Source organism: Typopeltis vanoorti, chromosome 8 (assembly GCF_054136105.1).
Source record: "Typopeltis vanoorti isolate ZY-2024b chromosome 8, IOZ_Tvanoo_1.0, whole genome shotgun sequence".
Classification (NCBI taxonomy): domain Eukaryota; kingdom Metazoa; phylum Arthropoda; class Arachnida; order Uropygi; family Thelyphonidae; genus Typopeltis; species Typopeltis vanoorti.
The window spans coordinates 32,911,850-32,936,511 of NC_143556.1; the positions used below are offsets into that span (position 1 = coordinate 32,911,850).

At 34.4% G+C, this 24,662-nt stretch overlaps 1 protein-coding gene across 5 annotated transcripts in view; it reads right to left on the minus strand.

Annotated features, from left to right (window-relative positions):
* LOC150103910 (uncharacterized) overlaps window positions 1–24,662 on the minus strand; it is a 589,709-nt gene that overhangs the window by 502,411 nt on the left and 62,636 nt on the right. For 2 of the 5 annotated variants that reach the window (XM_090397178.1, XM_090397174.1), the window contains exon 1: window positions 13,819–14,112. The exons of 2 other annotated variants lie outside the window; for them this stretch is intronic. In XM_090397178.1, coding sequence (XP_090253304.1) covers window positions 13,819–13,907 — 89 coding nt within the window. In that variant the 5' untranslated portion in view covers window positions 13,908–14,112. Of the gene's footprint in view, window positions 1–13,818; window positions 14,113–24,662 lie in introns of those variants that run through there. One more of the 5 variants, XM_090397179.1, reaches the window with a different exon arrangement.

Here is a 24,662-nt window from a genome sequence, read left to right on the forward strand (position 1 = left end):
AAGAAATAATAACAAAATAAACAATCAATGCTTCTCTCCTAAAAAAAAGTAATAAAAACCACATATACGCATTTTGAATCATTACATCTGTTACATTTTCTAGGTTACAGAAATCTGTTTAGATCTAACAAGCTCAAGGAACGATAACGATGCGATTATTTAACATCGAATGTAATAACCGCTAAACAATTTCAGCAAATATTTATAGCTTAAATATATATAAAATAGGTTATGTGTATTGGTCGTGAACACAAAACATCCCAAAATAGAAAGGAGTGATGAAAAGGCGCTATTTTTACAACACGTCCACTTGCTAACTTTAACAACTATTCCCTTCCATCTTTCAAATGTCTTTAGTTGATTGCCTTAAACATGCTCTTTCAACAAATGCTTATACAGTATATTAAGTTGGGATTATCATTTCGTTTAAAAAATCCGAGTTGATGCATTGACTGGAAGTGGAACGGTAGTAGTAGTAATTTTAAAAAAGTGCAAAGAGAAAACGGAAGTCTGGTGTGCTCTTAGGTCACCCAAATCATTGCCAAAAATCGAACATACTTTGTAGCAGTAGTCAATAAAACTGTTGGCGATGCGCGTAAAACACAAGAGCAGAGTTAGCACTTAAGCATATCAACTTCGCTGGGCAGATATTAACTTCGATGAAATCCATGTACACGTATAGCTACTGCAGCACTTTCGACGTTTCCGATTATTGAATATATACATGACGGAAAAGGCTAATTTGATTCACATGACGTTCTACCAGTATTTTTAGACCTTTGAGCAACCTCCGTCACAGCCAATAACTACACTCTTTTGGCGGGAAAGTCCTGGGTTCGAATCTCGTCTAAGACGCGAAAATTCTTTATGAGGGTTTTTCAGTAATTAAAAGTATCTCTATAAAGGCTTTTCGACTAAAGGTAAATTACCGAGTATTTTACTCGGTAATTTACCGATACCGAATCACATACGATGGGGTTTCACTGCGGAAATTCGGGTTTTTTATCCCTCAAAATAGATAAACCGGCCACAGGATATATTCAATTTACAGACAAAAATTACATTACAAGCAACAGCATTATATTAGTTTCATAAGATGATGCATATTTGCCCGTATGGACTTCACGGCCGTTGTATCATATCAATGATAAATTATCAAACCATTACAATCACACGGTGCAAGTTGCAGAGAAATTTTTCCGTCGGAGTTGGATTATTCGAAATGTTCTAGACAACAAACTTTTTTTTTCCCGAGCCACTTGACCTCCAAATAGGCAGTGTAATATCTGACACACAGACGGACTATGAAAATCATCTGCATAGACTCGCAAATATCCACGAAAAGAGGTCTGTTCGATGACAAAGGGAATCTTTATAAGGGCTTTTTCAACTGAAGGTGGGTTTAGCAGATCTCATACGGAAATATTGTAGCAGGATTCCTCCCCCCCCCCCCCCCAGGTAACTCAGGTTGTTCATCCTGCATACAGAGACAAATCCAACAAGATTTATAGAATCGACAAGCAATTTACAGACAAAAATACTACTGTTGGGAAGTATAAAATGTTGTGTGTGAACAGAGAATTGAAGAATGGAGACTGCAGGTGTGTGGAATGCCTTTCTAAGATGAATCCTTATAAACTCCTTACAGTGTACATAATAATAATGTCAATGTGGAACTTGAACCCACAGCTTAATAAGCGAAGACGTTAGTCACTCTGTCAACCAGATCGGCCAAATGCTGATGTGTCTTGAATACTACTTTCGACATGCAAATCTAGACAAATAATTATGGAAAGGAATGACAAAATAAATAAAAAAATCAATAATTTTTATAATCAATAATCATTAATACTTTTCCACTGCTTCTGTGTAGAAACAACTAAAATAACAAAAATAGGATGCAGATTTTGAGTGTCTCTCAATGAATAAAATTATACCTGATATTTTCTTATGTTTATATAGCATACTTCATAATTATTATTACCTGACACTCCAGGAGGTTCGTGGACTCAATAGATTATATTCAAATAAATTTTTATCTACTTTGCAAAAAAAGTGACCCACAAACAGACTTAGGTATCCATGAACAAGTAAACTCGCTTTCGAGAAAGAAAGAAAAATGTATAAAACGATAAAAAAATAACACTGCTGAAATTTATATCGTATATTTTCCCTTAACTTTGTAACAAACCACAGTTGTAATTTCCAATATACTAATGCTATAAAGACCCATGAATTGAGGTGCTCTTAGGCACAAAAACTAAGTAATACCAATTACACGAAAATTAACGAATCATACTTTTCAGGGTGCATAATATACTTGGCTCTTAAACTGGTGAACTCTTAGGGGTTGTTCCAGATTTCTTTAACTTGTGTTACTTTTATAAAACAATTTCTATCGTTTCAGTGTCTATTCTATTGTTGAACAGTTCCCTAGAATGCATATTTCCAAAAGGTGCGAGCGTCCAGGTGGATTGGGGATTACATATTCATACTGTGAGGCAAGTTTCGATTCAAAGCTTTAGAGAGATAATTTCGTTATTTAAAAGAATAAGAAAAAATGAAATTAAACAAACACACACACCCAAAATGAAAACAATGAAATATATATCTTTTCAAAGAATAGACGTATTTTAATTCAAAGGCGAATAAACATACTTATAGAAAAACTCACGTGGAGAAGTATTAAATATTAAAGATAAATGAAAGCAGGTTTTAAAATAATAATTTTCTTTCTTTCTTCTCCCTCAGCCCTGTCCCTTCTATTTTGATCCAGCTGTGCTAAACTGTCTGCAGGGGGGGGGGAACCTTAAATAATGACAAAATTTTGTCGGCATCGTTGAAACGATGCAACACCTACAGTGTCCAAGGAGGAAGCGACTACAACAGGATCACCTCTCTCCTTTTCTGAATGGACTGAACTTAGCGATCTCGAGAAATAACTACAATTCATGGTCAAATATGGTTGAATGATGTGATCCGCAGGTATCTGTAAATGATTTCTCAGCTACCACCTTCATTTTAATCGGAATGGGCAGAATTCTTCCGAAGGACCTTATGCAACGTTAGGAATTGCTATATTCCTCCATTGGCGATACAGAGATGTCCACGAAGGACACATTCTTCTTAACTCCCCCAACTCCACCCCTTTCCTTTTTGTTAAATTGCACTGAAATTCTAAGTGTGGCATAAACAACGTAGGAAACAATTACAGGTAGTTCTCACTTTACGAATTTTATCATGTTATTTTTTAAATATGTAAATCTTTGGCCAGTAAAGTTTTTTCTTACCATTTAATATTTATTTTATATACAGTATTCCTTCTTACGAAAATAACTCTCGCTTATAGCATTATTTCAAAGGCAAATAAACTCCCGCTTTATGAACAGTCGCCAGGAATCATTTAATTCCTAAAGGCGGGAACTACCTGAACATTCCAAATATGATAGAAGTCTGTAGAAGAGGACGTTTTTCGCTATTTTCGGGGTACACTTTTCTTTCTTTTTCTTTTTTTTTTTACATTAAATGGATTTAATGCTTCAAATTTTGAAGACTGTGTCATCTTGAATATATCTGTCGAATAAAAATGGTTCATCTGTAATATTCAATTAAAATTTAGAGTTACATCAGGTAGAATTTTGGCCCTAATTATTCTTGTAATAAGAGTGGTCAAGCGAATCGCTTTGTAAGGCTAAAGAGGTCTGCCGTGCCTCTGGAAGTTTTTCATTACATTACTCTGGTGTTTATTAGAGCATCACCGATTCTAATTCGATTTTTGTGTGTGGTCTCTGAATTTTAGAGTCCGTAAAAATAAGCGTTTGTATAAATGAAAATATACAGTAATTTAAAGAAAACTAGTGACAAAACATATCAATAATAACCAACAAACTGATTTTTTATTCGAGTAAACAGTAAACTAACAACGTTTTTTTAATTTTTTTTTCTAATTAGGTGAACAAGTTGTTATATCAACTTTGCTGTTATGTGCCATCCAGTCGTTTTCGATTCTTGGTGATGTTGTGAACAAAGAATCTCTATCCCATTCAGCCTAGTGTCCTTTCTTTCAGCAATTGTAAGTTCAAGAATGGCGAGTTCTTTTATGTTGTCCATCCCACTCTTTTGTGGTTTTCCTCTTCTCATTCCCTTAATGTTCCCCGACACAACTGCCTTTCCAATGATTCATCAGCTCGCATATGCCCAAAGTACAATTTCTGTTTAGCGATCATCGCCTCCAAGGTGCATTCTGCCTTTATATTCTCTAAAACCTCCATACTGTTTATTCTTGTAGTCCATGGGATTCTTAATAGTCTCCTCCACACCCATAATTCAAACGAATCAATTCGCTTTCTGTCTTTCTTCTTAATAATCCAGCTTTCACATCCATACATCACTAATGGAAATATCATTGCTTTCACAATTCTAACTTTCGTGGCCTCACTCACACCTCTATCTTTCATAATTTTTGTCAGGTTTAACATAGCTTTTTTATTTATTTTTCATGACTATCCTTTTCATTTCCGATTCTAGAAGCCAGTAAATCATAACTTTCAACTATTTCTATTTTATCTTCCTCTAATATAAATTCATTTAAATTGCCAGAAGTCATCACTTTTGTTTTGCTGATATTTACATTAAGTCCGGCTTTGTTACTTTTCCTCTTAACCAATAAAATCAACTGCTCCAGATCTTCCTTAGTTTCTGCTATTAGAGGTTGTATCATCTGCATATTATCTTAAATTATTTTTCTCCACCAATCTTAACTCCAGCTGGATCTTTGTCTAAGGCAGACATTCTCATAATATATTCACTGTAAATATTAAAAAGATAGGGAGACAGTTACAACCGTGCCGCACCCTTTTTTCCTACTCGAACACTGTCTATTTCTCCAAAAAGACTGTTTTTACCGAAGCTTCTTAGTTATCAAACAGCTCTCTTATCATTTTTTTTTTTAAAAAACGAAACCTGTGGTGCGTTCATAATTAGAAGAAACACACGTATAAACCACAGTGAAAATTATTTAATTGTAAATATTTCATCCTAAGTATCTTAGGATATCATCAGTACAGTATTTAAACAAAATTAGGAATAACATACAGTTAGGGCGCATGATTACAATAGAATCTCATGAAAACGTGCTACAGTAGTACAAAATAATAATAATAATAATAATAATTAATTATTTAACACAATTTTGTATTATAATTTCCCATACTTTAGGAATAGTAAGAACGTCGTTGCGGTTTAGGTTTGGTCTGTGTAGTAGGGCTTCAGAACTTACTATTCCTAAAGTATGGGAAATTATCATACAAAATTGTGTTAAATAATTTTTTTTTTTTTTTTTTTTTTTTTTTTGTACTACTGTAGCACGTTTTCATGAGATTCTATTGTAATCATGCGCCCTAACTGTATGTTATTCCTAATTTTGTTTAAATACTGTACTGATGATGTCCTAAGATACTTAGGATGAAATATTTACAATTAAATAATTTTCACTGTGGTTTATACGTGTGTTTCTTCTAATTAATTAATTAGCTCTCTTATCAAGAAAATTAGATGCTCAGGTATTCCCAATTCTCACAATCTCTGAGATTTGATTTTTTTAAGTGGGATGAATACTGAAGTTTTCCAATCTCTAGGCCATTGTATTTTCTTCCAAACCTGTTGACAAATTTCAGTCAATATATTCAATACTTCATCCACAGCTAATCTCAATAATTCCATTGACACTCAATCAGCTTCAGGAGCTTTTCCTTTTGACAGCAGTTCCATTGCTGATATCACTTCACTTTTCATGGGTTCCTCAACAAATTCTCTCCTTTCAAATCCTCCTTCAATATTATTATCTTTCTTGTACAATTCATCTACATACTCTTTCCATCTTTTGTTCACTGCTTCTTCTTCTTCCATCAGACATTTTCCCGAATTACTTTTTTACAAGTCTTAATTTAGGGATAAACTTCCCTGTAACATCATTTATGTTTCTAAACAGATTTCTTGTTCTATCCGTAATATTGCTTTCTTCGATTTCCTTGAACCTTTTGTTTAGATGTTTTTCCTTATCATTCCTAACCTGTCTCTGGAAATCTGCATTCAGTTGTCTAACCCTTTTTTCCTTTCTCTGAAGTTTCATTTTTCTTCTTTCCTCTGCTATTTGAATAGCTTCAAAATTCACATTCTTGTTGCTTTACTTGTTGTTTCTTCTTTGCTGCTTCTATGACTGTACATTTTGTTTCTTCCCACAGTTCTAATTCTCTTCCTGTCTTCTCCAAACTTTTTTTTTAATTTCTTTCGGAGTCCTACATTAAATGCTTCATTTATAAGATTTAAATCAAATCTAATACTATCCTTTTGTTTCTTCTTAGACTTTATTTCTATTCAACTTCAGCTATCAATAATTCATGATCTGTCTTACAGTCTGCACTAGGTAGTATTTTTGCTGCTTGGATAGCACTTCCCCATCTTCTGCTGGCAACAATATATATATATAATCTATCTGATTTCTATATTCACCATTAGGTGAAGACGATGTGTACAATCTTCTTTTATGTTGTTGAAAGCAAGTGTTCGCAAAAAAAAAAGTAACTGTTTTCGACAAAACTCCAATATCCTTCTTCTGCTTCATTCCTCGGTCCTAAATCAAACTTTCCAGTGATGCCTTGTTCTTCTTTTTCTTCCACTTTTTCATTCCAAATCACCTAATATCAAGAAAAAAATCTGTTTTATCAATACTGTATACTGCTTGTTGCATGCAGCTGTAAAATTCTTCGACGTCATCTTCAATTGAATCTGTAGTGAGTGCATACATCTGTATGAATGTAACATTTACATAAAACAGGAAAATGGAATGTTCTTATTTTATGTAAATCAGTAAAGAGAAGGCGTCTTCTTCTGAGATTATCAGTACTTGAACTTCCAGAAGGCTTTGATCCAGCTTCATCATTCTTGTTAACTTCATTGGAAGTTCCTCTCTGCTCTTCCCTAGTAGCCATTCCAATGCCTTCCGAACTAGGTGTCCCATCTTGCAGCACTATATCACAAAATAACTTAAGTCTCTGTTCATAAGATTTTCTTGGCAAATATATATAAGTAGTATATATTTTGAATATATATATAGATATATATCTATGTGTGTGTATATATATATATATATATATATATATATATATATATATATATAGAGAGAGAGAGAGAGAGAGAGAGAGGTGAGTGTGTGTGTGTGTATATATATATATATATATATATAAAATCTGATAGATAAAAAACCTTCCATATCAGTAGGAAACGGACTAACTTCTCTTCAACTAAAACAAATAACACTAATGTGTTATCTGTTTATTAAAAAAAAAGTTACTAAAATCAAAATTGGGTTGTTTCATTCTGTTTGGAAGTGCGACCGAAGCAATAAGGCAGCATATTTATGTCGGTTAACTGCGTGAGTTCTAGCGAATTTGGGAGATAAAAATTATCTAAATTATCATTAATTACCTTTCCATCTCAGTATGAAACGGACTAACTTCTCTTCAGATAACGCATTAGTGTTATCTGTTATTAGAGAGAGAGGATGGGTGTGTATATATATATATATATATATATATATATATATATATTAAAAAAAGTTACTAAAAACAAAATTGGGTTGTTTCATTCTGTTCGGAAGTGCGACCGAAGCAACTAAGGCAGCATATTTATATCGGTTAACTGCGTGAGTTCTTCTAGCGAATTTGGGAGATAAAAAGCTATCTTCTCTTCAGCTAAAACAGATAACACATTAGTGCCGTAGGTTGGTGAAGAGCTGTACTCTTGAGACCAACAGTGTTTTATGCGTCATACCTCCATCTTGCAAGGTGAAGGCGTCACACCGGCAAATAAAAATCATCTACCAGATAGGTGGTAGATTTAACATCTGACCAATACAAGAAAAATATAAATCGCTTATAGGCACACATTTCTATATCATTGGTTCCTTATAGTTACAAAACACACCAACCGAACTAAGGGTACGAGGAGAGTATTTTATCTAGAAATGTCTTGGATTCCCTGGTTGGTTCTTCGTGTTAGGCAGGATGAAACACTTGGGCTCGATTTCAGTTATAATAAGAAAGGAATATTTAGGCAAGCTTTCAATTATCTTTAACGGTGAATTAAACAGAGTCTCATACGTGGCAGCAAGCCCGCTTGCTATCTCACTGTATCAATTACTTTAGAAACATATATAAAATATTTATATTAAAAGTTATCTACTCGTATGGACAGAATTCCATTCAACGAGTAGATGTGTGTGCAGATATATACTTTTGAATCATCATCCGGTGTGGTATAACATCGATTTACTTACCGGGGATTCAGAATAGTATTAAATATGCCAATGTATATAGAAAAGGATTCACTTCTCAAAACCTTGGTCCACCCATGATACTATTGGTTTTCAATCTTTTGTGTGGATGTTAATACAAATGGCATTATAATTTGTCGTTAAAAAAACCAAGATGCACCCGAAGAAATGTGGTGCGATATAGTAGTTGATAAGAAAAACCTGCCTATTTCAAAACTTGTCACAGAAGTTTTCCTGTTCATGTCTCATCCCTTGCACAGAGTAATTCTAGCTACAGTTCTGTGAATATTTACTGCATCGTCCATTAAGAGACAACTTGAAGGAGAAATCAAGCAGATTAATACACATACAGAAAATATGTCAACAGTGAAAAACAGGTCAGCGCAAGCACAGAAGCCAAAAATGGGGGGGGCTAAAAATAAGGAAAATAAGAAACGAAGAGAAAACTACCATAAACTCAGAAATGTTAGATCAAAATGTAGCCTACATACAATACAATACAATTCTCATAGTAAAATGGTCATGCAAGACTGAGTGATTATAGAATCAATCAGGACCATCATAACCCACTAAGCAACCAATGATGGTTAGAAGCCGGCAAAATTTCAAAATTAAAAACGCCGTTTTTTTTTTTTTTTTTAAACATCTTTTCTTGAATTTAGGGGCGGCAAATTTGTGCTTACCTAGAGTAACATATATCCTAAGATCAGTCCGTCCTGCCAGACAGGCAATTGGAATTTATAGTGGTCATTCGAGTTTAGGCAAGTTAAAGATAACAAGCGAATTGATTTCCACTGAAACTCACCAAGTTCAAGATGTTTTCTCATTTTAATTTTGAAAAGAAGCTGTCCAAATAGTCACTAGTTAAATGAATAACTTTATGGGGGAGACGGGAGAATAGGAGTGAAATCTGGCAGCAAGAAAAAGAACAAACATTGGAGTAAATAAGTTTCCCACGTCACAACGTAAACAAAAAAGAAAATTGGCCTTTGTGAGCGTTATTGTCATGCGACAAAAACAGAATTGAGGGAGGTTAAGATGCCAACATGAAAATTTTTAAACTGTCAGATACACAAAATCGGCGGTGCTATTTTTCAATGATATATCGGTACATGCAGAGTGAATATATGAGTCTGTGTGTGTGCACGCGAGAGAGAGCACAGCAGTCATTTGGGGGGGGGGGGGACATTTAACAAAATGTCCTTGATCATTTTGTGTTCAGCTATTGATCGAGGTATAAAAATTAAAATGCATAAGATATATTTAGTATTATGAAATTTAATATTATAAAATTTATATATAGTACTACTTTTTAACAGTCGAACTGTTTGGAATTAGTAACTAAGGCTATGAAGTTGTTAACCATGTGTATTCTATTGTTAGTTTGTGTCTTTTTGCAGGATGAAAAACTCTGTATGAGACTGGTTAACTCACTCTCACTGGAAAAAAAACCCACTGAAGGTCAGTGGGTTGAGTTAAGTCGCAGCGGGATTCGACTCTTCTGAGACAAGGAAATTTTAAGAATAGCGATGAAAACGCATTATCTGCAATGCAAGTATGGAAAGGCGTAATGCCTATCAAACTGCATACAAAAATGATTTTATATGCCATTTAGAATATATTAATATTCATTCCAATAATATTCCATAATATTACATGAAAATATAAGTTAATTGCTGTTGAGCGAAATAAAAAACTCTGATTTTAAAAAATAATAATTTCTGTAGTGCTGTCGAAAAACCAATATACCCTATGGAAGATTTATGTTTAAACCTTTTCTAAGTCGTGAGGAATCTTTATAAAAGATTTCGTGTACAGTTAGCCGGTCGCATAAGGCAGCATATTTCATCCCCTCTCTGAGACAAAAACGGCGATTATACCAAATCGAGAAACAATACACAAAGCTGACTTGTATAGAATTCAAAAGCAGCTTTATCTGGCCATACTGTCTGACAATAATTCGAAGATGCTTTCTTATATATGCAGACACACACTTCTACTGGATATAAACTGATAATACATAGATTAAAAAAAAAAAAGAAAGAAAGAAAGAAAAAGTAAGAAGTTTGTATATATTATGTAACAATTTTTCAGTTTGAAAAATTACTTAAAAGTCGAGTTTAAATCCATGTTTGCTGTCATAAACAAATTACTCAATTATATGTCGGCTGATCTGAGACTTCAGCAGTGGGATACTTTAAATATTTAGGAAACCGCAACACTACAGAAATTCGAAACGCATTGTTACAAATATGCATTAAGAAATGTTGACAAATTGTGTAGCTAGTGCCTTGTAATTAAACTACTGTATATCTATTCGAGAGGGATATATATACGAATATTTAGGCAAAATATAATTTCATAATTTAAATTATGTGATCGTGGGATACGAATTTTAAAAATTATATCAATATTCAGGCATGCAGTAACAATGTAGTATGTATATTTTATGTGAATCTCATCCATAGCACGTGTGATACCGCGGTCGGCTAAGGATTATATCATGAAACTTTTTTACGAGCCACTTCAAACTTCCAATAAGCGGGGTAGTGGTAATGGTGGTCTCACACCGCACAACGAAAATAGTCTACAACTTACAGATATTCACAAGCATCCATGCCCATAGTAGCATGCAAACTGATAGCCTGTTGATTGGAAAGAGGAGGCACTATCCGCTCAGCTAAATATGCCGGCAATTTGAAGCGGTCTAAACATAATAGCAAACAAAACAATAAAAACAGTTCTGTTTTTAAAGAGAATTTAAGCCCTTTGTTCTTAAGGATTTTGATATAAATGAAAAAAAAAAAACCATTAGAAGTTTAAATACACGTCGCAAGTAATATATCTAGGACCTGCACTTCAGTTAGAATGATTAAAAACAATTCTTTTTTAATCTTATGAGCCTATTAAAAATGGTAAGTGTAAAAGTCTTGTATTCACACTGACAAGACAAAAATCTACACCAATCCCTCGTTTAGTGCGCCTAATGCGTTCTTTAAAACAGGCGCATTAATCGAAAACGCACTAATCGAGTATAATAACCTATGGAAAAAAGTATAATTCGTTCCTCAAATTATTTTTTTTGCCCTTGATTTTTTTATAAAAGAATTAGGGGTGTCTCAGGGCCTAGTTAAAGGAAAACTATGAAGCTGAAAGACAATAAAATATATTCAAAATATAAATCTATTATTCTGGGGCATTCTGTTTCTTTTTTTCATACAACTGCCTCTTCTGCAAATTTTTCTGCTTCTCTCTTCACAAGGGCCAGTCTCTAAGCATTGCTACTTAAAAGTTTCGGTTGCAAAAAATATTTTAAATTTGTTTCTGTGAAATCTCTTTGGGCTTATCAGTGATTAAATTTTATTCATATTCTTCAGGATCTTCCCGCTGTGCATCTAAATTTAGCAGGTCGGAATCACTCAGTTTCTCAGAATGAGATTTAATTAACTTAGATTCATTTGAAAAGCCTCTAAAATCATTTGCACAATGTGGAAGAATGTGCTTCCAAATGGATCGCATATTGCTAGCAATAATTTCAATCGACTTTATAACCGGGCTGAGATTTCTCTGATTTAACCAGAAAAGTCGTGGAAGGCATTGGCTTCCAAACAAGGGCCAGTTTCATCGACATTAAATATTTGTTGGTCATAATAGCCCCCTTCTTATACAATTTTCTTCAAATCTCTGGATAATTTGCAACCGCCTGCTTATCGGCACTTGCAGCTTCGCCTGTGATTAGAACATTATGTAGGCTATTTCTCAAACCACCCAGCACTAACGTGGAATTCTTCTTTCCCATCATTGATAGCCCTTTTTTTCAAGGTTGCAAAGAGACTTAATGCACTTAAGAGACTTAATGACAGTCTTCGATCCGTGTACAAAGAAGTCTCCCTAATTCAGTCATTATAATACTTTATATTCAGCTTTGCTTAAAATTGTTCTTACAGTTGATTCACCCATTTTTGTGTTCTTGTCTTATCTTTGCTCTGGATTCGCCTTGTTCACTTTCTTTATTATTTCAAGTTTTTTTTTTTTTTCAATGAGATTACTTTTCGAATCATTTTCACACTTTCACTTTTTTGCTCACTAATTCTTTTACTCATGGTGAAAGGTTGGGAAAATACTTTAAAAAAAAAAAAAAAAAGTATTGAAAATCTAAAGCAAAGGAGGTACGAGATATGATCAGGAAAATGCTATGTAATTAGCAGACAACATAAATTTTGGAGGTAAAAAGTTGTAACATAGAATACATAGCGTACATGGAAGTAGTGTAGTATGCCATTAAAAATAACTTTGTAAAAGGTTTTAAATCAGTAACTAAATTATTTCATTCTGGTGAGCGATTGTTTAAAATAGTTAGCCATAAAAATGTATAGACTGAAAATTTTTAAAATCTGTAACATTTATTTTTAAGATGTATATAGGCGCGCTAATCGAATTTGGGTATCGAAAAAAAAATGACGCACTAATCGGGGGCGCATTAATCGAGGAATTACTGTAATTTTATATGCCTGTTTAATCAAAAGTTTCTTGAATAAAGTATGTACACTTATCTTGTAAAATGTCAAGAAGACAACGATCGCTGATAAACTGTATAAGTTTCGAGACAACACGATGTAAAGTAAACATTTAAAAATAAAAAAAAAAACCACTTAAAAAAAGGAAGTTTAAGTTGATTTTGTTGCAGAACAAGTAGCCACAACGATCTCCAAACTGCTGATACATTATTCATAGGATGAAATAACATACTTGCAAATCTGGCAGGCAGAAAGCGGGGGGGGGGTTACAATTTCGTCTGCTTTTTCCCGTTACATCAGACACTTTGCAATCAATAACTATGAACGAACTGTTTGTCATACATTCTTTCTATCTCTTGTGAGTCACCAAGATACAAAACATCTGCAGCAAAGAAATACCTTCTACTTATTCGAGTAGAGGAAAATTAATGCCGTCGGAACAGCACATAAATATTTTAAAAGACGATAAACACACTACAAAAATGATTTCGTTTTTCCCACCGGAAAGATGAAACCATAATAACGAATCAGGACCTTTCTGGAGTCAACTAGATGACAAGGCAACTTTCCGGGAGAAATTCACATGTATAAGGATGATCTGAAAGTCAATTTGAATGCGGTGATCATCATCATAAATATTTCTTTTCATTCTTGTTTCTATGCTATAAGAATTAAGAAATTTAAATACACACACACGATAATAAATCTCATATATAAGTTTTACACGCGATACGGGTCTGAACATAAAACTGCATTCATTAAGCTCAAGTCACTTAATCACTGCAGTCAATTTTTCTGTGAAACACGTAGAGAAAGTTATAATTTAAGTTACAACAGTGTAACTAACAGAATCTCCAAGCTGCTAATGGAAAATCATTACACGGTACATATTATTTCTAAGTTTGTTTACTATTAGCATTAGCATGGCCAACATTTTGTATAAAACACTACAAATAATATACACAATACCTCCTGAAGGGTCGCCGGTAGTCATTAAGTCGTAATTTCCGTTTAGGCGGGCTACTACTCCTACATCGGGACGGTCTAATTGAAGCCATAGGAACTTAACGGCTACTACATCCTAAAGTAACACAGAAGGGAAGATTTCTGAGTTCCATCAACTACTTCGAAACAAAACTCTCGGCTATGTTATAATGATGCAAGCACCGAGAACTATATAAAGGTCACCAGTGGAGAGCATCTCGCGTCTTGTTTGCCAGCTGGCACATACATACGCGCGCACACACTTGCGTTCACAAATACTCGAGTTTTCTCTTGGATAAAGCATGGCTGGAGTCTTCAGTCTAGTGTCAGTAAACCACCAGCAGTGAGAAGCAGACGCTCCCGACTTCCTGGCTCAAGTTCCCCCCACAGTGGAAAGAAGGAGTGTGGGGGCGCCCGCACAGGCGTCAGTGGCCTCTCAGCATCCTCATCCACCGTGTGCCTTCTGCGCATACACTTATTCTCATACTTAGTCGAGTCCACGCAGTCGGGGGTTTGAGTATGCAGAATGAACGCATTGACGGAGAAATTCAATACCAAGAAACGACCGCAGTTACCATGAGAACGTAGAACTCAAAAGAAAATTCTATACAGTGGATATGAGCGAGAAAAGAAAAGGTATACTGGCATTCCCACAGATATATAATGTAAACTAAAAACGAACACGTGTATGTGTTGAGTCACGTGCTAAGGAACCTATCATGTGAAACAAGGGGTATCCATTCACAATGAATCCGAAATGTTTGGAAATGAAATTTTCACGCCAAAAATTAAAAATAAATGCTCTGCGTAAAGATGAGAGCAAAGTCATTCAGCGTATAATAATCCAAGTTAAAATTTTAATAACGATCCCAACTTTGAATAATAAATATAATAACAAAAAACACTAAGTTTATCTTTTATTGGACAGAATTAAGACACCAAGAGAATGGCTTATCTAATTATGTTGTTAAAATGTATGGTGTCAACCTCGCTGAGCCAAAGGTTTTTATCAACATTGTGCTGAAACCTTGAACCAATTATAATTTAATAAGTATATTACAGAACTATTCAACAATTAACTTGCTATTATACAAAACCAGAAGAAAGCTAGTTCACACAAATTATTTCTATAATACTAATTACTTAGTTTGTTTCTTGTGAATTTTTTAAGGAACTCCTACATTTCTTAGCTGATTTCAGCGAGCCATAGCTCATTCGAAATTTGAGATGTACAACTGGTTTTTTTTTTTTTTTTTTTTGAAAAAACATCCCAGTTGCATATCTGAAATGCGAATAAGGTTATGACTCGCTGAAAACATCCGAAAATGTTTTCAATTTTTACTGATTTAGAAAACATTCCAAGAGTAGTTTTGTAAACTGTTGTATCCACACTGCAGACAAGAGATGTGCAATATTCTGTAATGATAAAAACTTTTCAATGGTACCAGTACTCAAAGAGCTCAACAAAAAAAAAAAAAACATGAAACTGAGAATTCAGGGTATGAAGTTCGATGCTGATGTTACGTTTGGCAGGATTTTAACAAAAGATTTAAATTTAACTTAAAATAAAATAAAATACACATGCGTGTAAACTGTGACTATATTTGAATATGCTGGGTTCAATTACTCTGACCAGTTTGATTATATTTATATATGAATGAGCTAATGCGAAAAATATTCACAGGTCAAACAATTTTTTTTCTAACAATTTATTGACTGCTGCAAAAGCTAGAAACTAACAGTGGCTTGGAAGGATTTCACTGAAATTTCATGTTTATGTAGAGGCTGACCAATATAAATAAAAGCTGAATTAATAATGGTAAATACGTATTAATAAAAATTTCAAATACCAAACTTTGTCAAAATCCGTTAAGTCGGAAAGGCTCATTTATAGTTGGGCCAATACACTACCACGTGTATTGGCCCAACGAAAGCAATTAAAATTTACGGAAAGCAATTAAAATGATCGACAGGTCACAAGTTCCTAATTATGGAGAATCCATGAATTGGGGCGGGGGAGTGCTCAGGAAGGAGCAAACTATGAAATACTATAAAAGTAGCCTATCAATTATTATAAAATAATAAAAAAAATACACAAGTGAATGTTTATTATCCATACATAGGGTGGCCTATAAGTCACGAAGGGGGTTTAAAATGTGAAAATCTCTAGATTCTGTATTTCATTATAACAAAAAAAATAATAATAATTAATAAATAAAAGTCATTAAATGTTAAACCCCTTCGTGATTTATCGGGCAACCTGTACAAAATTTGCATCACTGAACCTACAACTATCAAATTTTAGTTTACCGCTTTGGTTAATGTCCGAAAGCCGAACTGTTACCCCTTGACTATTTATCATGATTATGACTGGAGGTAGTAATTGATCTGATCGGAATTGAAGTTGTTCCGCAACTTCAATTCCGATCTATTCGATAGCCGTTCAAACGAATGAAGTTGTGGAACCTCTCTACAACATGGACTTAGCTCAATTGGACTTCTGATATTTCCTAAACTGGAGATGCATTTAAAGGATATCAATTTTGAAAATGACTGAGAGGTCCAAGCAGGGGAGAGATAATGGTTCCAAAAACAACTTACGAAGATATACTACAACGGCATTGAAAAACTTGGCCAGAAAATGTATTTAAAGAGAAAGATATGTTGAGAAACAGTGTATAAAAATAAAGTAGCCTTCACACTTTTTTTTTTCTTATTTCACTGACATCTCTCCTCTGGGTGGGGAGCTATTGCAATGGAGGCGCTCCTTTCGGAACGCCCCTCGTATATGTAGTCCCAAGGTTAACGAAAGAAGAAAGAGGTAATTGTTACAACAGTTAACAACGTTTACTGCATTTATTGGTAGACATACAGAAGCGCTATTCTTCCAAGCAATCCTAATGACAAATGTCTGTCTGTTCGGTTCTTTGTTATAAGCATTTCCACCATTGAACCTATCAGCCCAAAATTTTGTGGTCTCCTAAGATATGAGAAAACCACAAGCTATGTTAACACAAACTTGGAGAAACAGAGGGAGTAAAAATAAGTAATTCAAAATTGTCAGATTTGAAAATATTTCGTTGAATAAATAAATGAGTTAACGATCCGAGCAAACGCAGAATAATTTATCACTTATTATTCAATTATATTTGAATAAGTGAACTCTTTTGGTACAGTAAAATAAACACGCTTCTTATATACATATTATAGAAATATATATTTACGTGAATCCCGTTCAAAAAGAGTTATAAACCTATTGCACAATCAACATAATAGGGTGGGCTAAGTATTAGATAATCCGTTCCCCTGCTATAGAGATCAAAACGCATGCCACTTTTCAAGCCACTTCAGAACTCGAATAAGCAGGGCATTGATCTAACACCGGGGAAAGAAGTGTCTGCTACCTAAGAGATTCACAAACATTCTTGCCACAGCTGGTTAGAGTAGCTTTCCCAAATTTTTCCTACGACGGAACGCTTCAAAAATCAAGAAATTTTTGACGGAAAACCTTGGTTAGAGTAGCAGTATTTAAAACCATTCCAGGCTCATATTAATATTAATTTTGATAATTTTTCACGAAAAACTTATTCATTTTCCGTGGAACACAATTTGGGAAACCCTGGGTTAGAGGATTGAAATACTATCGACTCGGCCAACCACGCTCGCAAATCCTACAAGTAGAGCGTCAATAGCTCGGTTGGTAACTACTTTTTTTGAAACGTTGGTTTTAACAAACGTTGATTTCAAACTTTTATGGTCTCTCAAATAACAGCAATGTAGAATTTCGCAGCAGTTACGCAATTAGTTATCCTAGATTTTTTTTTTTTTTTTTTTAGTATAAAGTATACTTAGATATACTACCTTATCGCTTCAAGAAGCAGCTCTGTCAACTGGATGAAATAAGAATTAGGTACAGAGCAGTTGTGTACGGTCGCAACAATATAGTCTTATTACATATTAGCAACATTCAAATTTTGCTGTCAAACAATTTCCTAATTTATATATATAGCTTGTGTGTGTTGGAGATAACGTCCACACTATCATATATGGAAATCTTAAATTAAGGGGATAAAAATCCCTTATTATTTTATGATAATTTATAAGCCTAAATTTTTAAAGCATCAATTAATAAAGAATTACGAGCAAAATGGGTCGGAATTTTTCTCATTAATACTTTCAATTTACAGAAACATAATTCGGCATCTGATTTATTCCCACAGGTGGTGCACAATATCCACGAATCAAATATTATATTGTTGACAACATGTCAAATTAGCCTCTTTAGCTCAGTTGGTTTCGACGGAGCCCTTTGATTGGAAAGATCTGCGCTTCAAATCCCGTGTATAAGATCCACAGCTTGTTTATATGCATCTGTGTCTTTCAGCATCAACACAACTTTTATCAGGTCCTTTCAGTTAAAGGTTAGTAAAACCGGTCTCATACAGAGGAAGTTTTTTTTTTTTTTTTTTCCTGGAAACTTATTAAAATATTCCTCTAAAAAGAAATATTCGTATGTAAAATTCTGCAGTTTCAAAAAAAAAAAAAAAAAAATTAAGAAACATTGCAATATGTAATAGATAAACCGGAAGCCCTCTCACTTGGAAGAGAACCAGTCTTCGGATACCAAATATGGTCATTTCCGATCCTCTCCATCTTTCTAATAAGCAAAAGGTGGTCTCGTATCTTGTGATAAAATCATTTGCCGCCATTCGCAAACAGTCAGTGCCACAGTGGTATCCGAATCCACAGCTTGTTTGTATGCATCTGTGTCTTTCAGCATCAACACAACTTCTGGATGATTGGGCGTATTATTTGCGATACATCTTTCCAATGCTCGCCACACAAGCTACACACACACATATATCTTCCAACGTTGGCTTGAACGACACCCAAATTCTGAAATTTCGTTCGAAAGGCTGATGCAGCTTCATTATCAAACGCAAGGTATTTAGTGAACTTGAGCTGGAAGCACTGAAACCTCAAGCTGTAAAAGGAGATCGTACTGACCATGAAGTGACCAAGAATATGAATGAAGCAGAACCAGATTCCAACATGCAGAATGCTGAAAATTTTGAAAATATACAAATAATTGAAAGGAAGCTATCAGATAAGGAACAAGAACTCGCACGAAAAATTATCGAGCAAATGAACAGCAACCAGGAACGAGTTAGGCTTCCAGTATTGAGACAAGTACCTCAACAAAAACTGAAGGAACTCCTACAAGAGGCCAATAAAGCTGCAAGGGATATTCCTACTGGAACTATTGGGCAAACGAATCAACTTATGTACTCAATAGTCTACGTCGTAACATCTGAATTAGAATATAAGATTAGTGAACCCAAAAGCAGTGAGGCTCAGTAACTAAAATGGAAGCATCGACTGGAGAATAAAATTCTTAAACTCAGAGCAGACGTGAGCAATTTGAAAAACCTTAAGGAAAAGAAGCTGAAAAACACAAAAATCCGAAATAACCTCATAAAGAGATATAATACTGGAACACGACCTATTGATGAAGTATTAGAGGAAGTGAAGCAAAAAATAGTTGCAGCTAAAATAAGAAGATACAGTGCACGCATTGGACAGTACAAGCAAAATTCGATGTTTCGCGCAAATCAGCACCAGTTTTACAAGAAAATTGATTGCTGCAGGAATGATAACCTTAAAGAAAATATAAATATAAATACCAGAGACAAAGAAAATACACTGAAGTTTTGGAAAAACCTATGGGACAATCCTAAGAGGCACAATAACAAGGCAAAATGGATTGAACAAATCTCAAGAACAAAAATGGACCAACTGAAAATAACTGAAATGGTTCAAAAGCAAGCTAAAAAAATAAAAAATTGGTCAACACCCAAGAAGGATGAATTACATGGCTACTGGTTGAAATATCTAACAGGCTTACATGAAAGACTTGCTATCCAATTTTATGATGTTTTAGAAGGAAAATGCAAAGAAGAGTGGCTCACAGCAGGGAAAACGTTTTTGATCATAAGGATAAAGATAAAGGTCCAAACCCAGAAAACTTCCGACCAATAACCTGCCTGCCAACAACTTTTAAGCTACTCACAGGCATACTAGCTGATAAAATATACAGCTATCTTAAAGCAAATTCTCTTCTCCCAATTGAACAAAAAGGTAACAGCAAAAATTCAAGAGGCACAAAAGACCAATTGCTGATTGATAAAATGATTCTTAAAAATTGCAAACGTAGAAAAACCAACCTTCATATGGCTTGGATAGATTATAAAAAAAGCGTTTGATTCGGTGCCTCATAGTTGGATTTTAAAATGCACAGAACTATTTGGTATTAGCGAAAATGTACAAAACTTTTTGCAATCCAGCATGAAAAACTGGAAAACAACGTTGGTTATAAATAGAGAAGAAATTGGAGAGGTAAACATAAAAAGGGGCATCTTTCAAGGCGACTCATTATCTCCTCTATTGTTTATATTGTCATTGATCCCCTTAACTAGAATTTTAAATAAAACTGCTCATGGTTATCAAACTGCGCAAAAGAGTGCAAAGATATCTCACCTTTTATACATGGACGATCTGAAGTTGTATGCAAAATCAGAGAATGAATTCGGATCGTTGCTAAACACTGTGCACATATTCAGTCAAGATATATCAATGGATTTTGGCTTAGACAAATGTGCAATTGCTGGAATAACAAGAGGAAAGTTTGAAGATATGAACGAAATCGAGCTGCTCAATGGTGAAATAATCAAAGCAATAAAATTCGAAGACAGCTACAAATATTTGGGAATTTTAGAAGCATCACAAATTCTGCACAATAAGATCAAAGAAAGAACTAGAGCAGAATACATAAGACGATTAAGAAAACTCCTTAAGTCAATGCTTAATGCTGGAAATTTGATAAAAGCGATTAATACCTGGGCCATACCTGTTCTGAGATATTCAGCAGGCATTGTTGAATGGACCCAGCTAGAGATGGAAGATTTAGATCGAAAAACTCGAAAATTAATGACAATGCACCATGCCCTCAATCCTCGCAGTGACATTGATAGGCTATATCTATCAAGGAAAAAAGGAGGTAGAGGATTATTACAAGTGAAGCAAGTTATTGAAGAAGAAAAACGAAATTTAAATGATTATCTGCAGCAAACAACGGAAAATTTTCTAATTGAGGTAAGGAAAGAGAGTTTATTTAAACCCATGGAGACAAAATTGGAATACAAAACCAACCAAGTAAAAGTGAGAACCGAAAAATGGAAAAATAAGGCATTGCATGGAAAATACCTTCACAGCATAGAGGACAGCGCTGACAGCAACTTGACCTGGCAATGGTTGAGAAATGGAGAACTAAAGAAAGTAATTTTTGCAGCACAAGAACAGGCCATTAAAACCAACGTTATGAAGGCAAAAATACAAAAAATTCAAGAAGACAGTAAATGTAGATTGTGCAAAGAAAAGGAAGAAACGGTAGACCACATTATAAATGGATGCAGCAAAATCGCACAAATTGAGTACCATAAAAGGCATGATAACGTAGCTAAGATAATCCACTGGCATTTATGTAAAAAGTATAGGTTTGAAGTATCTAAAGACTATTGGAAGCATAAAGTTCACCAGAAAGTGGTTGAGAATGAAAAAGCTAAAATACTCTGGGATTTCAAAATCCAGACTGACAAAAGCTTGGAATGTAATACACCGGATATTACAGTGGTTGAAAAAAGTGAAAACAAGGGTGTTACGCTTATCGAAATATCAGTACCAGGAGATAGTCGGATTGACAACAAAGAAAATGAAAAAATTAAAAAATATCGCGATTTGCAAATCGAAGTTGAACGAATCTGGCAAAAGAAAACGAAAGTTGTTCCCATAATAATAGGTGCTTTAGGCGCCATCCCTAAAACATTGAAAAAACATCTAGAATCACTCGAGTTAGATGGATTAAAAATTGGGCAGCTGCAAAAGGCCAATTTGTTCGGCACAGATTTCATTTTCAGAAAGTATTTCCACAACTCATAGGCCCTTGAGTAGGGCTCGAATTAGTGGAATATAACCAGCCTTTTCTTAAGACTGAGGAAGCAAATCAAGTTTTGATGAATATATATATATATATATATATATTAGCTTGTGTGTGTTGGAGATAACGTCCACACTATCATATATGGAAATCTTAAATTAAGGGGATAAAAATCCCTTATTATTTTACAGCCACTATGCGAAACTCTGAGATCGAAAACTACGATCTAAGAGTTTATACCGAAGAACTATCGGCGAATCCAAGCGTAAGTGAACACCTGGTAGTACAACACCAAGGCAACTCGAAGCAAAGGTGGAGCAAGCTCCCTCACTATCCTTGATATTTTCTCATAATGTAAAACACAGCTCCTAGGAGATGTAATACTGCCTTACATTATGAGGAGAGGTCACTACCCAGACCGGTTTCAACCTTTTCTGAGGTCTCATTAGTGAGTAGGTAGACCTGGATCCTTCACTATACTGCCAGAAAGGTGTGCCCATATATTATAACTAAGATAATTATCTTAGTTATAATATATGGTCACACCTTTCTGGCATTCGTATAGTGAAGGTATGTAAGTTCTTTTCACTTAAACATCATCCAGGTCTACCTACTCACTGATGAGACCTCAAAAAAGGTTGAAACCGGTCTGGGTAGTGACCTCTCCTCATAATGTAAGGCAGTATCACATCTCCTAGGAGCTGTCTTTTACATTATGAGAAAATATCAAGGATAGTGAGGGAGCTTGCTTCACCTTTGCTTCGAGTTTCCTTGGTGTTGTACCACCAGGTGTTCACTTAAGTTTGGATTCGCCGATAGTTCTTCGGCATGAAACTCTTAGATCGTAGTTTTCGATCTCAGAGTTTCGCATACTGGCTGTAAAATAATAAGGGATTTTTATCCCCTTAATTTAATTAACTTCGCCAGAAAAAAATAGCCGTTTGGCTTTTTATCATATATGGAAATCATAACTCAATTTGTTTCTATTCACGTTCAGTAGTTTTTCATTTTTTTTTTTATACTTAAAAAATAATAATTTTTACTACCCTACCCTATTCGTTAATCTGGGTCCTTCCTCTAGTTCCAAATTACGGTCGATGGCTTTCCCTACTAAAGCAGGAGTGTCCCTGAGTCTGTTCTTTTGCTTTTAACTCTAACACACAATGAACTAATTATCTAATCTAATCCTGTGGCCTCCTCTTCTAAGAGAGTTGCAGTTGATGAACAGTTCACTTCCATGCCTCTGTATCTCTTGCTTCTGTAAGACTCTTGCCCGTCCAGTCTTTGGTGTTGTCTTTCCATTGCAGTCGGGTCTTCCTCTCCTTCCCTCCACCATTCCCTGCAATACTATTCTGTGGAGCTCTCCAGAAGAACCCACTCATCAAATGTCCTGCAAACGCTATTTTTTCTTCTTTGGATACGAGCCATATAGTCTCTTTTCATCTTGAATCTTTCAATAACCTCTTCATTGATCGCTCTTTTAGTGCAGCCGATACGATCCATTTTTCTTAAGCACCACTTTTCAAAACGTATTCCATCAGTCACTCATCTCTTTATTGATCGTCCAGGACTCACATCCATATGTCTCCATTCCAGATCATTGTCTTCTTGAGGGTTCTTACTTTTAACTGTTTGTTCAGATTTCTGTTTCCTAATATCACCGACTTCAAATCCTATCAAAAAGTTATTTTTATTTTCTATCCTCCACTAGAAGTGAGAACATTTTATTTCTCTTCAAACTCAGCAATTTAATCAGACATTGAACTATCGCCATAAATCTTCACGCCATCTTGTAATAGGTGGACGACAACCCAGTCAATCAGTTTCAATTCGAATACATCACACTCCAGTCTTGCTCCAAAACTATCGACCATTCACATAAAAAATATAAATATTATCCAAATCATAAAGACAGAATAGTATTACTATAAAATCTGATGCAAAGAAGCAGAGCTTTGAGTACCAACTTCAGAACTCAAACAGAATCCTCGAGAGCAAAATGCTCCTGTTTTTTCAGTAAAGCTATTGCATCTATAATTAAGCACAATTTCCAATAAAACGGGCTTTATCTCATAATGTGACATTAAGCAAAGAAAAAGATAGTTAAAACCAGTGGCGGCTCGTCGCTTGAAATCGTTGGGGTGCTGCAACTTTCGAAATATACATACACACTGTAAATACAGTGTATACGTGTTTGGATAAAATATCAAAATTATGGTAAAAATTTAAAAAAGACATTAAACACGAAAAAAGATTGTTTATTATCGATAAAATTATACAGTTTGGTATAATTCAAAAAAAAAAAAAAAATATATATATATATATACACTAATTTTTTTTTTTCAAATATATATATATATATATATATATATATATATATATATATATATATATTTGGTAAGTCTGCAAGGGATCTGGCTGCCGATGAGGATCTGGTAATGTCCAAATGGCCATCAGCTCAGTAAAAACCCTTTAAAAAAATCACTAAATGTAATAGTCCCCGATTTCAGAATTACTTAAAAATAAAATCCATTCTTCTTGTTTTGTTTCGAGCGAAAATGTCAATAACGTTTTCCTTAATGTTTGTGTGACTGTTGAAGAATTTTTTTCTCCGTTGAAATCATCGCAAGTGTATTTAACCTATCCTGATGCATAGTGCTCCTTAGAAAAATGTTTTTATTCTTTAATGTTGAAAAACAGCGTTCAGGCTCTGATGTAGTCACAGGAATTGTCAAGAGAATTTTTATCAATACAGTAATTTCACCAAGAACACAATCTAAATTATTTTTTGTTATAAATTTTAACAAGTCAATTAATTTACAATAATCATGTATGT